The sequence below is a fragment of the Empidonax traillii genome, unplaced genomic scaffold (assembly GCF_003031625.1).
Source record: "Empidonax traillii isolate 1590-97213 ecotype Southwest subspecies unplaced genomic scaffold, ASM303162v1 scaffold60:size2069287, whole genome shotgun sequence".
Lineage (NCBI taxonomy): Eukaryota > Metazoa > Chordata > Aves > Passeriformes > Tyrannidae > Empidonax > Empidonax traillii.
The window spans coordinates 945179-960127 of record NW_020955253.1 but is presented as its reverse complement, the minus strand read 5'-3'; the positions used below and the strand labels follow the sequence as shown (position 1 = coordinate 960127).

General features: G+C 38.1%; 1 protein-coding gene across 1 annotated transcript in view; it reads left to right on the top strand.

The window, feature by feature from the left end:
* The window catches only part of WWC2 (WW and C2 domain containing 2), a 100006-nt gene that overhangs the window by 36416 nt on the left and 48641 nt on the right, over positions 1-14949 (top strand). The window contains exons 3-4 of the mRNA XM_027879892.1: positions 9902-10105; positions 11065-11141. Coding sequence (XP_027735693.1) covers positions 9902-10105; positions 11065-11141 — 281 coding nt within the window. The remainder of the gene's footprint in view (positions 1-9901; positions 10106-11064; positions 11142-14949) is intronic.

Sequence of the window (14949 nt, the reverse complement as noted above, 5' to 3'; positions counted from 1 at the left end):
TGGGGCAGTAGACTGTAAATTCAGAAGGTCTTACTCATGTTTTTTTTTCTCCTTTTCTGTTAAAAATTCAAGGCTGAAAATGTTAAGGATGGAATTTCCATTAGTGGTCAGATAAGTATGTACTCCTCTGGAAGGGTGGATATTGGCAAAACTCCCAGTGATTTTGAGAAAGCGATACTGGGCTGGACCTTGCAAAGTTCTAAACTGTCTACTGTATTTCTATAATGTCAATTCTTCAAAAATTATGTAAATCAATGTATATATTTATTTTTTCATGGTAATTAATTATTTTCCCCATCTGTGTAATTATTTGTCTTAGTCCTTTACCTTCCCTTCTCTCACACAAACCTGAGAAAAACTTACTTTCTTTAAGGGCCATTGCAGACTCTTCTGGAGAGGGTTAAGAGTTGTCTGTGAGTCTGGAATTGTAGAACAATCCTTCAGATTCTTTTGGTGTCAAAATGTTTAAGTATAATTTAGTTTTATTATTAGCTCACATTTTCTATACTTTTATATATTCTAGGTTTTTTTCCCCTAAATACAGTTTGGGGACTTTTTTTCTAGCTTGTACTGATTGCCTTAGAGCTTTCTCATGATCCTTTTGGATGATGTAACCCACTTTGAGAAACATTGACTGAGGTCACTACTTTATGAATATATTACCCCAATTAGGAGTTTTAATGTGATGCTTTCAGCTTCAAGGGAGACCAGATTACAGGCCATCTGGCAAGGCAGAACATGCATATGATGTGGATAGCTAATGCTGTAAGAACTTAAATGCTTACCCTGTGGTTCAGTAGTGCCCTTTGTTAGAGGATGACTGAAGGGATATCATTTGGTGGCCAGGGCCTTTTGTGCAGGATCCTTATTACTGTGGTGTGTCAGAGTCTGATGATTTTATAACTTATGCTGTTTGCTCGTATAGTTGTATATATATTCTCATATGTGTTCATCTACTTCAGCTAATTTGCTGATATTTACTAATTTTGCTAAACAACGTGGTTAGGAACTCAAAGCAATACTAAAAATAACACATAACTAAAAATCCAATGCACAGGCTGGAAGGTGTAAAGACCTTCCCCGGTTCTTCGTTCGCGAAGACTGGCCATTATATTACTCCACTTTATTTTGTATATCTGCAGGCAAAGTGATCACTTTCAAATTTTTTCCAGTTTTTCTGCAGGGTTTTCAACATCAAGCATTAAGTGTCTGAGATGCAAACATTTGTGCTCTAAGAGCTTGGATTTGCAAAAACCTTTAAGCTGGTATAATCTTTGAAAGAATTGGTCCTGCTCTATTGCTACCTCTGGCCTTTTGTTCTGTCCCTGCAATGTTTTTGCTTATACTGGCATGAACATTTGCATGGCCAGACAGTGAATCAGATCAGGGAGCTGATTCACATTGAAACTAATCTGGTATGGAGAAATAAAAGTTGCTATTTGTTCTCCTTTCCACACCTCTATTTATGCAAGCAAGAAAGGGAAGGTGACCTGGGGATATGAAAGAACAATCAGGTGGAAGAGATGGAGGACAGCTGCTTTTCGTAGTAGCGGTGGTTACAGGTTCTTTGAAATTACATCCTTGGACTTTTATCTGTTCTGTGCTCTGTGCAGACTTTTCAGGAAGCAGTTTTGACTCTGAAGCTGTGATTTCCAGGTGCAATTCTCGGGTGATGGTGGCAGCTGAATAGGAGTCATTACTTGCTCTGGTTCCTGCCCCCATATGGTGTCAGTGTGAGGATATGTAATAAACATGGAAAAAGGGGAAGTGCTCTGCTTCCTGAGGTTCAAGTTGTTTTCCACCTTTTCTTCCTTCCCCTAGCTGCTCAGGTTTTCTAATCTGGATCATTGCATGGTGTGTGTTTAGATGAAGATCTGTGGAGGTAATGGGAGCAAGAAAGAGAAACTTCTACTTCTGGCTTGATATGAACAGTCTAAGGGAATCGTGGACTGGGACAGGTTCTGCCTTGCCTTCAGCACCCTCTGTGTTCCTAAATAACTTACCCTCTTTACTTTCAGTTCCTACCCTCAGTCTCAGGAATAACAAGGCAAGTGGTTCTTTTCTGCATTATGTTTATCTAGTTAACCTATAAAACAGGTACTCTCCTGTTAGTAATGTTTGGTGGCAAAGGTAGCAGAAAGAAACTGAGTGATGGTTTTTGAAAGATAATGATAGGAAGGAATGGCTCTTCTCAGCCTATACAATTTCAGGCCATCCCAATGCTTTCTTTTTGACATTCTGTACTTTGTATTCAATATGATTGTTTTTTTCTCCATGTCTTCCACACCAGCACTTTTATGCAAAGTAGAGTTGGACAACTACCTTCTCTGCTTCTGCAGCTCCTCCCTACTTAGTTTTAATTGTCCCTTTGGAAGCATAAATGTACCTTTCCAGAAACAGCTTTCCATCACTGTTTCATCCACAGAGAAAAAGAAAACTCAGTCAGAGATGTTAGAAAAAAAAAAAAAAAAAAGAGTGTAGGGGTTTGTATCTGCTTAGCTCAAGAATAGAATTCATCAAAGGCTCCTCTTTGCTCACTTGGTGTCCTTTCTTCTTAAAATTTCAAAGCCTTAGTATTTACCTACACTGTTTGATACTTACAGCACAATATTTTAACTACAGGTGTTCTATTTCTTGTTGTAATCTTGAAGGCTTTCGTGCTAGTTTATGCCTGTGCAATTGGTTTATCTAACACAAGGCGTTTTATAGATAGACCTACCCTTCTCTGCTCCAGCCTGGGACTCTAATACATGTGCATCTATGAAAGTATGCCAGACTGTATTTTCAGAAAAGGAAGAAAGCTGAAAATCCCACCATGAGTCTGCAATTACCAGTAGCTTAAGGGAGTCAAATGGTGTATCATGATCATCATTGTGCACGACCTACCACCATCTTCTGAGCAAGAGGTGACATGCAAACAATTATGAAGACTCTTTACTGTCAGCAAACACACATGGTGGAAACCCAAGTGCAGTATATCTTATCTTGAATCTTATTTGTAGGTAAGTGTCTTCTCTGTGCCCTGGCTATAAGAAGGGATTAGAGTAATCTGGTGCATGCTGGCTACAGAAGGGGGGCTCGAGCAATGAAGGCTCTGGATAAAAGATGATTTTACCTGCTGGCATTTATGTAAAGATCATACTTGCATCTTTTTCTTATGTCTTGGTTCTGCTAACCTTAGCAGTAGAACATTACCTACTTTCTTGATAATGATACTCAGAGTTTCTGCTGCATTTTACTCTGAAATATATAAGCATATGCTACCTGATATCTAAATGAATCTGATAGTCAAAGTCCTTGAATAAATCTTTCTTGCGAATCTGCTCATACTTGCACAGCATAGCTGGGAAAAGTTCTCATTTTCTCTCTTTCCTCAAATTCAAGCACAAAATTATTTTATGAAGAAGTGAAGAATGTATCTGCAAGAGAGGATTTCTTTTTTGGGGGTGAAAATTTGATGCAGGAAACAAGCTGTAGAGAGATCAATTTTGAACATACTCTAAATAACCTAATTTTCATCCATGTCTCTCTTTTTTAAGTATTTTTAAAAGAGGAGGAAAAAAGGGATAAGAAAAAAAAGCATTCAGAAAGCATTTGCTATGTAAACAATACAGTGCATTCCTTAAGGCAGTCTAGTAACACTTGGTTATTCTTCCTGAAACTACTGCTAGTGCATTTGCTCGTTTGCTAAACGTTAAGACTTGTATCTCAATTGCCCACAGTATTTATTATGCCAGTTGAAGTACAATGTAGTAATATTTGCACTTTTTTTCCCTAAGTGTAGTTTTGGTTTGCTTGCAAAAGTATTGGAGATTTGAAAGCCAGTTTGTTTATCAAACAGTGTGGGATATACTTGAAGAATAAACATATTCCTAGTGATTATGTAATGTTGTTGATAAAACTGCTTTCACCACCCACCACTAAGTTAAGTCCTATTATCCTGTGATAGTATCAGACACCATTTTTCCTCTTCTGATGTGTCAAAGGGTTGGTTTTGGGTTTTTTGTGCCATTTGGAGACATTTTTGTGCAAGATACCATTGAAATCCTGATTCTCCTTTGCTGTGGCTGGCCCTAGTTTGGCTGGCTTGCAACCTTTTTCCAGGGGCTTGCTCTCAGCATGCAGTAAGCTGATTTCCAGGTCTCTCTTCCTTCTCAAACCGTCTCTGTGGAGTAGAATGTGCAGCAGAGGTATCAGGTGCTGTTGAAAAACCAGTGTGGATTTAGCTTGTGTAGTTTCTTCAGCCACTGTGTTCAGGAGAGGCTTCAGTGGTGAGGGATCCTGAATGTAGTCAGTTGTTGGGTTTAGGGTTTTGAGGCCTGTGTTACTCTCTTGAAGGTGGGGTTCTCTTTGGTTGGAAGAAGTAGTTTTGCCATTTAATATGCAAGGTAACCAGAGATGTCAGGGGTAATGGAATTATCTTTTCATCAGTTACTGTTTCAGGCAGAGAAATTGCTACCCTGACACAGGGTATCTAGCTCAGCTGTGACATGCAGTAGTTCTGCATCAGTTAGAACTACCCTCCTTTCAGGACTTAACCACTGCAGTTTTGCTGCCTCTTGTCTGGTGGTTCTGGCTTCCAGGTTTGGAAATTTTCCTGTAAGTGAAATTTTCTAGTATATGAGGGAGAAGGTGCACAGTACTGATGAGTAGATCCATATTTAAGAATCCAGTGGATCTGTAAGTAGGCTTACTGCTGCAACAAAAAAAGGTTTTTGCCCCAGCTGTGTAGTTCTTCCTCCTTTATACTGGCTCATTGGGCCTTTGGTAGCATATCACAACTCACCTAACCTGGCAGTATGTGATGCATCTGCTTTTATGTTATCTTCTGAAGTCAGTTAGTGTTTGGGTGGGTTTAGTACATAAAATACGTTTTGCACTGGATTGAGTTAGTGCCAGAGACTGTGTAAAAGAGAACTTGTGAATGTGTAATGTTGGGGAGTGTGGGTTTGAGGTGATGTGGTGGAAACCATCATTGCCAAAAAAAGAGATCTATTGCACAGCTCCAGGTATGGTGTGCAACTCCCCTCTGCTCTCCTTTCTACAGATCTTAAGTCTCTGGTTCTCAGGTCGGCTAGTTTCCCTTGGAAGAACCTCTCTTTGGAGATGGTGATTCTGCAACATTTACAAACTGGAATAATATGGGCATGTGTTTAAATGGATGAGAGTTGTCTCTTCAGAATGAAAAGTATGTAATGATTTTTGTCTCCTCTTGCTGTGTCCTCCTCAAGTAGCAATTTAGGTTATCTGGCTTTTTTTTTCAGGTGGGACTGCTTGAGAGTACTTGTTCTCTAACTGTGTTGCCTAAATGCAATGTGTCTGACTGAACATAATTTACATGTGGGTTGTTCTAGACCCAGTCAGTGCTATTACTTTTTTTGGCAAGGGGAGATGTTGGAAAACTATTGCTTCCACATATTGTTAATCCTGTAGTAAAATGTCCAATTCTCTCATGTCTCACGGTAGGGTGCCAAGGAGCCATTCCCTTCCCTATGGGATTTTCTAGTGGGATTTTAATTTCGTGTATTTTATGGAAATAAGATCTACTGCTGATAAGGTAATAGTTTCCTTCTGTTCAAGTAGACTGTAAAATTTTGGCAGAGCTGCTTGATAGTAGACAGGAACATAACGTATGAAAATATCTCATTTAAAAACATTGACGTGCTTTACTATCACCTGTATTCCATGTATAATATATACCCTGTATATAATTATACAGCATAACATTGCTGCCCTTGAAGCACATTCCAGCCAAAAGAATAAACAAAACTTTCAAGGCGGAAAGTCAGTCCTGGCATTTTGATTTTGAATTATTGTTTGGGCCAGGTTTTTTTGCTGAGTTTAAGTGCATGAAACCTATCTGGCAGTGACTTAAGAAGAGTGCATTTCATGAATAGCAGTATGATTAAAGCCAGCACAGCTTCCTCTTCTGTGTTACAGGGCTGTGATCATTTCAGTGCACAATAACGTCCTTGGGTGGAGCATTGCCATCCTGCCGTTTTTGCAGTTCCGCTGGGCGAGACCACAGAATTTCCCCCTCAATCTGGGTAGTCACTCAGTTCTTTAAAAACAGGAGGAAATAAATTGCTTGTTTATTATTTTTTTCATAAATTAACTATGTACTTGCAGTAATTTGTTTCAAGTTAAATTAATTGGTTTTAAACTAAGATCTCTTAATAGAATTGAGTAATTTTGCTTTGCAAGTGGCTTTGCCAAATAATGCTAAAACCAATGCAAATTAGGAATGTGTAACCTGAATATTATGCTCACCACCACCCTCTCATTCTGTTACTACGGATCATTATTTTTGCATTGTGATCGGACAGAGGAAGTTGTTTTATACAATTCGTTTTTAATCTAAGTGGTTGTCTTCGTAGAGCCTGGTGTACAACTCTTAGTTGTTTAAAAATCCATTTGAAGTAGATTCCTTCAGTTCATACCTGTGTTTCTGCAGAAAGTTTTGGCCCCTGCCAAAGGGGATGGTTTGTCATTCTCCACTGCTAATGATTGAAGTCCAGTTTACATTTTCTAGAACAGATGCAACTCTGCAGCTCTGTCTGCTGTTCATTACCAGTGCTTACTCCTCACCTGATGTGCAGAAATAACATCTTCCCATCCATGTAGATAGCAATCTGCTGCATGATTCGTATGTGCCACAGACAACGTTATAAGGCATCCTGTTGCAGTCAGCAGTGGAAATATTTATCTGCCTTACAAAAGGAATGAGATCTCTCTAGTTTATTTTACATCAACTGTTGAATAATAAGGGTAGGAAAAAGTTTTGATGTTCTTTGTGATTTAAATCTCACTTTGGTTTAAGCAGGAAGGGCTTCACAACTTATTTTTAAATGTTCAGCAAGCTGCTCCCTCAGTGACTTGCATGTTAACTATCCCAATAATATTCTTATGCGTACAAGTTTGACCTTAACAGTAGGTGCTTGAAACATTCTTTTCCAAGGAAAAAAAATCCTTATCTTTCTGAGACTTTCCTCTGAGAAGTATAAATATTTGGTTTTAAAGAACTCTGCTTTCAAAAAAAAATTATTAGCTCTTGGAAGGTCCATGTTTTCAAACGAACATACTTTTCAAAATGCAGCGCTACAGTAGCAGAAATATTATCCATAATTCTGTCTTTGGGGTTTTTTTTTTGCTCTGTAGGGTAAACCTACTGATTAAAATGGAGATGGTTGAGAAGTATAGATGAACAAGCATATGGAACACATTTTTACATATATATATATGTGTGTGTGTGTACATGAACAACTTGCCAAACAAGTGATATGCTTTTTTGGGTTTTCTACTTCATAATATTAAAGAAGAGTACAGTTAAAAATAGTCTTCTCTGTACGGTGAAAGTTGAGTAACAATTCTGGGATAGTCATTACACACTTCTTTGCTTCTTCCATGATGGTGCATTTTCACAACTGAGCGTTTCTTCCAGAATAAAATATGCAGATAGAATAATCTGAGAGTAGTTTGACCAGTCAATACAGGCAAATACCCAAACCTTGGTATGCTGAAGCTACAGTGTGCAATTTTTAAAATGCAGGGTCACCTTTAACTCATTTATGACTATCAGTATAAAAGTTGTTAGCTCATATGTAATCACAGTATTGTTTTGTGCTTGCAGCTTGGAGAGGCAAAAAGAAAGTGCTGGATTGTATTTGCCAGCAGTACAAAATAATCTGTTGTTCATCAGCTTTGTCCTTCTCTTGCAGTCGCAAGGGCAGGGCATCTGTAGGCCACATTTTAGAACTCTGCAGGCTACGTTTGGTCTTTGGGCTGCATGTTGAGCAATCCTCACTTAAAACCTACAAAGCAATTACCTACAACATTCTCGAAGATGAGACCTTCCAATCTTGTAAGATTATTTGGTGGCTGCTGGTTGCACTCTTAAAACACAATCACATCATTACATTCTTCTGAAAAACCACCATAACTGCATTTATCGTATTTGATCATTGACCCATGAGAATCCTGCTTCATGCTCTTCATCCTGCTTCACAAAAAAGGACAACTCTGGAAACCAGCACTTCTTATCTTGTGTAAATAACTGTGAATGTGGAGTGTGTTAAAGCACAACAACAATAAGTGGGCACAGATAGGAACATGTGTTGCTCATTGAGGAGAGAAAAGGTATCGATTTGCTTCTTTGTGTGTCCAATATCTTTGTGTAAAAGAGCAGGTGGCTATAAACATGGATCTATGTGTATGTGTGTCTGTAGCTATAGCTAGTTTTCTTGGAGAGAGAGTTCCTGTTAGGGTTATTGAAAAACCAACTGTGTATAAAGCTTCTCTTCTTTAATCTTTTATGCACCACACTTGGGTTTACGTGGTTTATACTCTCTATGCATCCATTGTGCACATCTAAGAAATGCCTTTCCCAGGTAGGTAAGTCACATTTGTAAATGGTAGAGGGAGGGTGTTTGTGTATTTTAAAAGCATCTGTAGTTCCATAGAGATTGTCAGTTTAGAATTCTACAGGGTTAGTTTTACAGGATGCTGCTTTTCTTTGCATGTCTTTTTGTTTATGTGATATTATCAAGAGAAAAGGCTTTTGAAAAACTGGTAGTTATTATTGGAAATTGTTATTAACCAGAACCTGCCCTTATCAGCTTTTGCTGTTACAAAATCTGTTCTCATATATGGAGTTGAAAGAATGCCTTCTCCCAAGAGTGCACTTCAGCTACAGTTTGGAGCAATCACATTGGTTCTGCTGCAGTTCTTTTTCCTCTCCATGTCTGCAGCCACTTGTCCTCAATCCCACCCACCCCCTCCCTGGCATTGGTTTCCACAGTAAAGCAACTCAGAGGACTAAAGTGGTAGAAATCTAACCCAGAGGATAAACATCCCTCCTACTTTTCGCAGAAAAATTCTGATGTAAATACTTTGCACTTAAATACTTTGATACTGAGTGTTACTTTTTATCTCTGTAGATCTCTGCAGATTTATAATATGTGACTTAGGAAGTTTGGTGCACGTTTAAATTTAGATTTCAAACTTTTCATGGCTATGTCTTATGAGAATGTTTTTGTACTTAGAACAGCTTTAATGGAAGTATATTCCTTGTACAACTTCAAAAAGTGCTGAACTAAGTCAGGAGATACTGATAAGGTTGAACATTCAACCATAATCCATCCTCTTTGTATGTTTACATTAAAAATAAAATCTTAAAACCTGCAATTAGATTGATCTTATCATATACCTTCTTAATATATACCACTGTGTTATGTTCTGATCCTCTTGTCTACATATCCTATGCAAGTCTGTCTTCTGTGTGGCTGCTGGAGTTAAAATGTCTTGGATTCCTGTCTTTGATGGAGTGAAGTACCCTCTGAGGGCAGCCCTCTCTTCTCTATAGACTGTAAAAGGAAGTTGTGTATTGGATCAGATGTCTAGAAGGAATAGGAATAGAGTTAGGTGAGATGATCTGGAGAGTTAATGATCAGTTGGTTCAGTTACAGGGGAAGAAAATAAAATTGTTTTTACAGAGTAAAAGGCGAGAGATAGCCACTAAAATCCTGCATAACATATGGCTGTAAAAATTAATGAAGTGGGGAGAAAGGGGATTGAAAAACTGTAATAGCTAAGATTGATTTTAATTTTTTTATAGAAATGCATTAAATTTTAAAATGTCATTGAAAGAGTTAGTCAATCCCATTATTTCCAAATACTCTGATGAAAAAAAATATTTAAGATGTTAGTAATTCAAAATTGAAGACATGGGAATGATCTACATAAGCATTTGCCTATTGTACCTTAAATTCTAATTGTGGCAGACGAAGTGAAGCACCTGCTCAGTAACTAAACTCTAAATGTGGATTACAGCAAAGAAACAATTTTAGTTGTCAGTGGGTTTCAGCAGAGGTCTCTTTAAATCCTTTATTTTTCTCCTATAAAGAAACAACACAAATAGAAGATCCCAGGAAACAATGGCGGCAAGAACAAGAGAGAATGTTAAAAGATTATCTTACGATAGCCCAGGATGCTCTCAGTACTCAGAAGGAACTGTACCAGGTGAAAGAACAGAGACTAGCACTTGCACTGGATGAGTATGTACGGTTGAATGGTGCCTACAAAGAAAAATCAAGCTCTCGTACAAGCTGTAAGTACAGTTTAGAATACAATGTAACTTCTTTGATCTGTGCCTTGCAAGGGACCCTGTTTCTCTTTAGGATGAGCTTTAAAGGTCTGCTATGAACACCTTGTACTCTGGCTTTTTTAGAGATAGCATCCCTGCATTATTTATTTATTTAATATAAAGATATTCTGCTGGTGAGAGCCCTCTTCGCTCTGGTACAAATGAACTCCTATGAGCCATGATTTAGAACAGTTGGCTCTGAAATCTGTTTTGTCATGCAGTTTGCCAGGACAAAATTCTGCCAGATCTGGGTTCAAAGTAAATAGGATCTCTTGCCTTCATGTCTGCATACTGAAATGATCCTACTGTGTTGACAGGTGTCTGTGATAGAGCAAAAAGGGAATTTGTTACTGATTTATAAGAAGAGCAGACAATAATTCTGTAGCCTGTGTGCTGTGACCGGGGGTGAAGCAGAGATACACATTAGGGTGCTGGGCAAGGAATCAGCACACAGTAAAGCACTGTCAGAGGCCTCTTATTGGCCAAACACCTCTCTTAGAGGTAGACAGTGTGATAAGAGTAGCATGTACATCTGCAGAAGAACTGAGTGCCAGGCTTCTGAATAAATCTGCTTTCCAGAGATCTCCGTAGAAATTACAGTTTTCAGGAAGGAAGTGATCACAAGATGGCACACTGGATAGAAAGCCAGGGAGAATGAGATGCTACTTTAGGATCCTGGGATAAGTAAATGAGAAGAAAGGCCATACAGTAGTAGGGGAAGGAAGAGGAAAATTTTGATTGTTCATTAATTATTGCCATGCTGCAATGCTGACTACTCTAAAAAGGCTTTTCAAAAAAAGTATTATATGTTTTTCTGCATATTGTAGTTTTTGATCAATGTGGATTTGTCGAGGAAGGGACAGTGATTTAAAAGTACTTAAATATTTGTCTTTTTTTTTTTTTTCCTCTCTTTTTAAAAAAAGTGTTTTCGGGCTCCTCATCAAGCACAAAGTATGACCCTGACATTCTGAAGGCTGAAATCTCCACTACAAGATTAAGGGTGAGAGTACTTAACTCGTATTCATTTGGATTCTGTCTGCAAAGTTTATGACTATAAAATAAGGATAACTTGAACTAGCAGTTGTATCTTGTACCCTGGTACTGAAACTTCCTAATATTCTAATTAGATAACATTCAGAGGTTTTAAATTAATTTTTAAAACTGTCCCTGGTACTTTCAGGTAACACATTTTAGGGAAACTTTGACAGATATTCTGATTAGATGTGGGTTTAAATAAATCTGATAACTATTTTCAGTTGTATGTTTTTGTTTTTAAAAGAAATAGTAAAAATTGAAACATAATAGGCCAAGGTGAGCTGCAGCTAGATGACTTTTTACACAGTCTTTCTTCTGTTAGAAATGCCTCGAAAGCTACAGCAACCGCCTCAGAAGTTTCTGTTGGTTAGAAAAGCACTTTTTTCAATAATAGTGTGGAACCTCTCTCTGTTTTGTCAAAATGTAACAATTCAGATCAAGGATGAAAGTTTGTGTCTGCGTGTTGAAATTCCTAATGAACACAAATCCATTATTTGGTCAGCTGTGTCCGGTACGGTCACTAGCAGATTCTGTATAAAGAACTTTCATTCACAGTTTAATCTCTAGTGAATTTATCACGAATAAGGAGGAAATTATGTGGAAGACATTTAAAATATATGTATAGGGAGTTCATTTATTTCAGCTGCGGCATATAATGCTTTATGGATATCCTAGACTTTCTGTAATTAATAATGAAAAAAATTAAATCAAACCATTTAAAAACCATTAAATCAAACCAGGTAAAAAAGACAGCACCTCACAGCTATCTCTTCTATGTGGCCTGGAATACAGACTGAGGGAGCAGAAGCAGCACAAGCGACAGCATTTACTCAGCTCTTCCATTGCCCCCTCCTGGTTTCTGCACAGAGCAGCACTCATGGAAGCCTCAGAGAGTAACATCGTCCTTCACCTAGAATAAGAGTTTTGATTAGGAATCTAAACAATTAATGTTTAAAAGGAGCTGTGAATTAGTAATTAACATTTTAAAACCCAGTATAAATCAGGGATGGAATGTACTCTAAAACTGGTTTCTGGATGTTGCCCTCCTGCCTACTGAACACCTGTTCATCCTTAACAAACTCAATTTGTAGACCCTTATCCTTTAAGGAGATGGGACGGTGGCTACTGAGGGAACTTATTTTAATGCTGGAGGAGGTGGGAGGAAAGATTTTGTAAGCTTAGTAGGGAGAAACAGCAGCAGTAAGGAACAAGAAAGAAGAGACAAGGTGAAAGCTTATTTCTAAAATGAGTGGAGCAGTAACAGATGTTCCCTTTGGCAAGGCAATCAGCAGTATATTTGGGAAATTAACAATGTTGTTGAAGAACAAAACACATGACCAAATTAAATACAGTCACCTACAGATCAGAGTGGAAAATTCAGGCATGGTCCTGTGCTCGCTTTTTCCCATTGCCATTGACTGCAGATCTACAATTTGTTCGCCAAGGAGAGAGTCAGATGTGTTAATCGCAGGAATATGTTTTTTGGAGGTGCTTTCCTCTCTTCCTTGTTTCTTGGAGTCAAGGAGCCTAATACTCTGCTGGTTCCCAACGCCTGATTTATTGGCATTGCAAAGTCCTGCATATGTGACTAAAATAGGTGACCTGAATCTTGTCTGCAGAGTTTAGAAGGGTGCAGTCCGAGAATATCTGTATCAGCGTAAAGTGTGTTGTCATCCATCCAAAGCCACTGGATATGAAAACTGATATAAGAAAAAGTGGTGCCCTGTGATGCTAGGGCTGGAAAGTGGTTTTCATGGAAGATGGCAAGAGAGGTATGGCTGTTATCATAGTTTACCCTTATTTGAATGTTTGAGGATGCTTGCTAATATGCCAGCTTTGGGCATTTTGCAGTATATGCATGTGTGGACTTAATGAGAAACAAAGTTAGTCATTAGGAAGCTGCTAGCCACTTACTCAGAATTTGCACATTGTTTAGTGAACTATTAGGTCAGTTGTACCAAACCTGTTTCTCTCTCTCACTGTATCTGAAGCTTACTGGTATCATCAGGTTAGTGGTGGCTGGAGGGGGGAAACTCAGCATTCAAGGAAGTTCTGAGTTGGCCTTTGGCCTTTTCCTTGTTAGCTGTGCATAATATGCCTGTGCACAATATGGAGCCTTCTGGATGCATGAATTGCCTGTTGTGCAATAGGTTAGTGGAGAAAATATGACAGAAATAATATAGCTGTTAAATGAAATAAAGAGAAGAAAGATCTTTCTCACCAGATTAAAATTGAAGGATCTGATCCTACAGTGGACTTTGGGCCATTTGGGGTCTTAATTAGTAATCAGTAAGATAACCTGAACAGCACAAAGCATGTGTGATCACAGTAAGTTTTATGCATATGCAGCAAGCAAGTAGGGAATGCACCTTTATAAAACAACAAGGGATCGTGGGGGCAGGGTGGTCGTGTTGTTCTGTTAGTATTTGAGTGCTGGGAATAGAAGGGACTTAGCACAGGAGCCTGCCTGAAGATGCAGATAGAAGGAGGAAGCGAGAGACCTGTCAGGTGACAGAAGATGATGTGCAGAAGCAGTAGGAAGGGGATGAATTTTAAAACAAGTGAAAAGTTTTGAAGAAACAGGAACTATATGAAAGTTTTGAAGGTGAAGACAATGAGCCTAAGAATAGTTTAATGCAGGTATGATGCAGTAAACACATTCTATATTATGATGTAGGTCACATCCTTCTAGGATAATGCGCCCAACTCACATTTCTTGATAATGAAATGATGATGAAGTACAGCAGAGAACGCTCAAAAGATGTTCTTGAGGAAAATATAAGGGTTTCTGAGAGATCCAATCCTCTAAGTTGAAATCAAGTGTGCCTTCTGCTATTACTATACATTCACATTTCTGATTTGAAAAGAAATAAGTTTTCTGTATTTTTCAGAAAAATTCAGAGTTGTTTCATGTTTTACATATCACTTTATCTGGAACATTTTCCCTTACCTTGATCAGAACGCTTCAGAGATTACTCTTGGGATTTTCGTTCTAGTCGAAGAAGAAATAGTTAAGGAGCACTGAATGTGCACTTAGAGACATTGTTTATTTGTCATGCTAACTATTCAGTATAGTCAAAATAAAAACAGTTTCCTGTCAAGTAAAGCAAACTAGTATGTTTTTTTTCCAAAAGCCTGAACCTTACCCCTCATCCAGAGAACAGATTTTGCTTTGGAGAAAATGGAGATTAAAAACATTCTATTTCTGTCACAGAAAATTCATTAGCCAGAAACTACAGACTTCAATGCCTAAGTATCATTCATAAACCCATATGAAGGCTGGGTAAATCACTAGTTATTTTACAAATTTAAAGAATTTTAAGTATCTTGGAAAGCTTCAGTAGCTGCTGATGCTCAGTACTTCTAGTTGTATGGCACATTGGGAATCTCGCTTATTTTTTCTTCTTTTAATTTGAAGAATATCAGCAAGTAGGAATTCTGTCGGGATTTGGATACAAAACATCTTGGAGACACATTTTGAAATTAATTTCGGTTAAAGTGCTCTAAATTCTTAATATAATAAATTTTTCAAAAGAGTTGGATGTCTGGGGACCTTATGAAAACAAGCAAGAATTTCTCAGTGGTAGGTGACAGCAGGGATCTTTCAGCTTTTCCTTTTCTCCCCCTAGTGATTGGAAAATTAGGAAGCGTAACAATATCTGGCTAGCATGCGTGGTACAAACAAGCCAGGTATAGATGGATGAAAACCAAGATCTGGGACTCCACACTTCAAGGAGACATTTGTCTCTATGTGTATGCTGATAATTCATTTG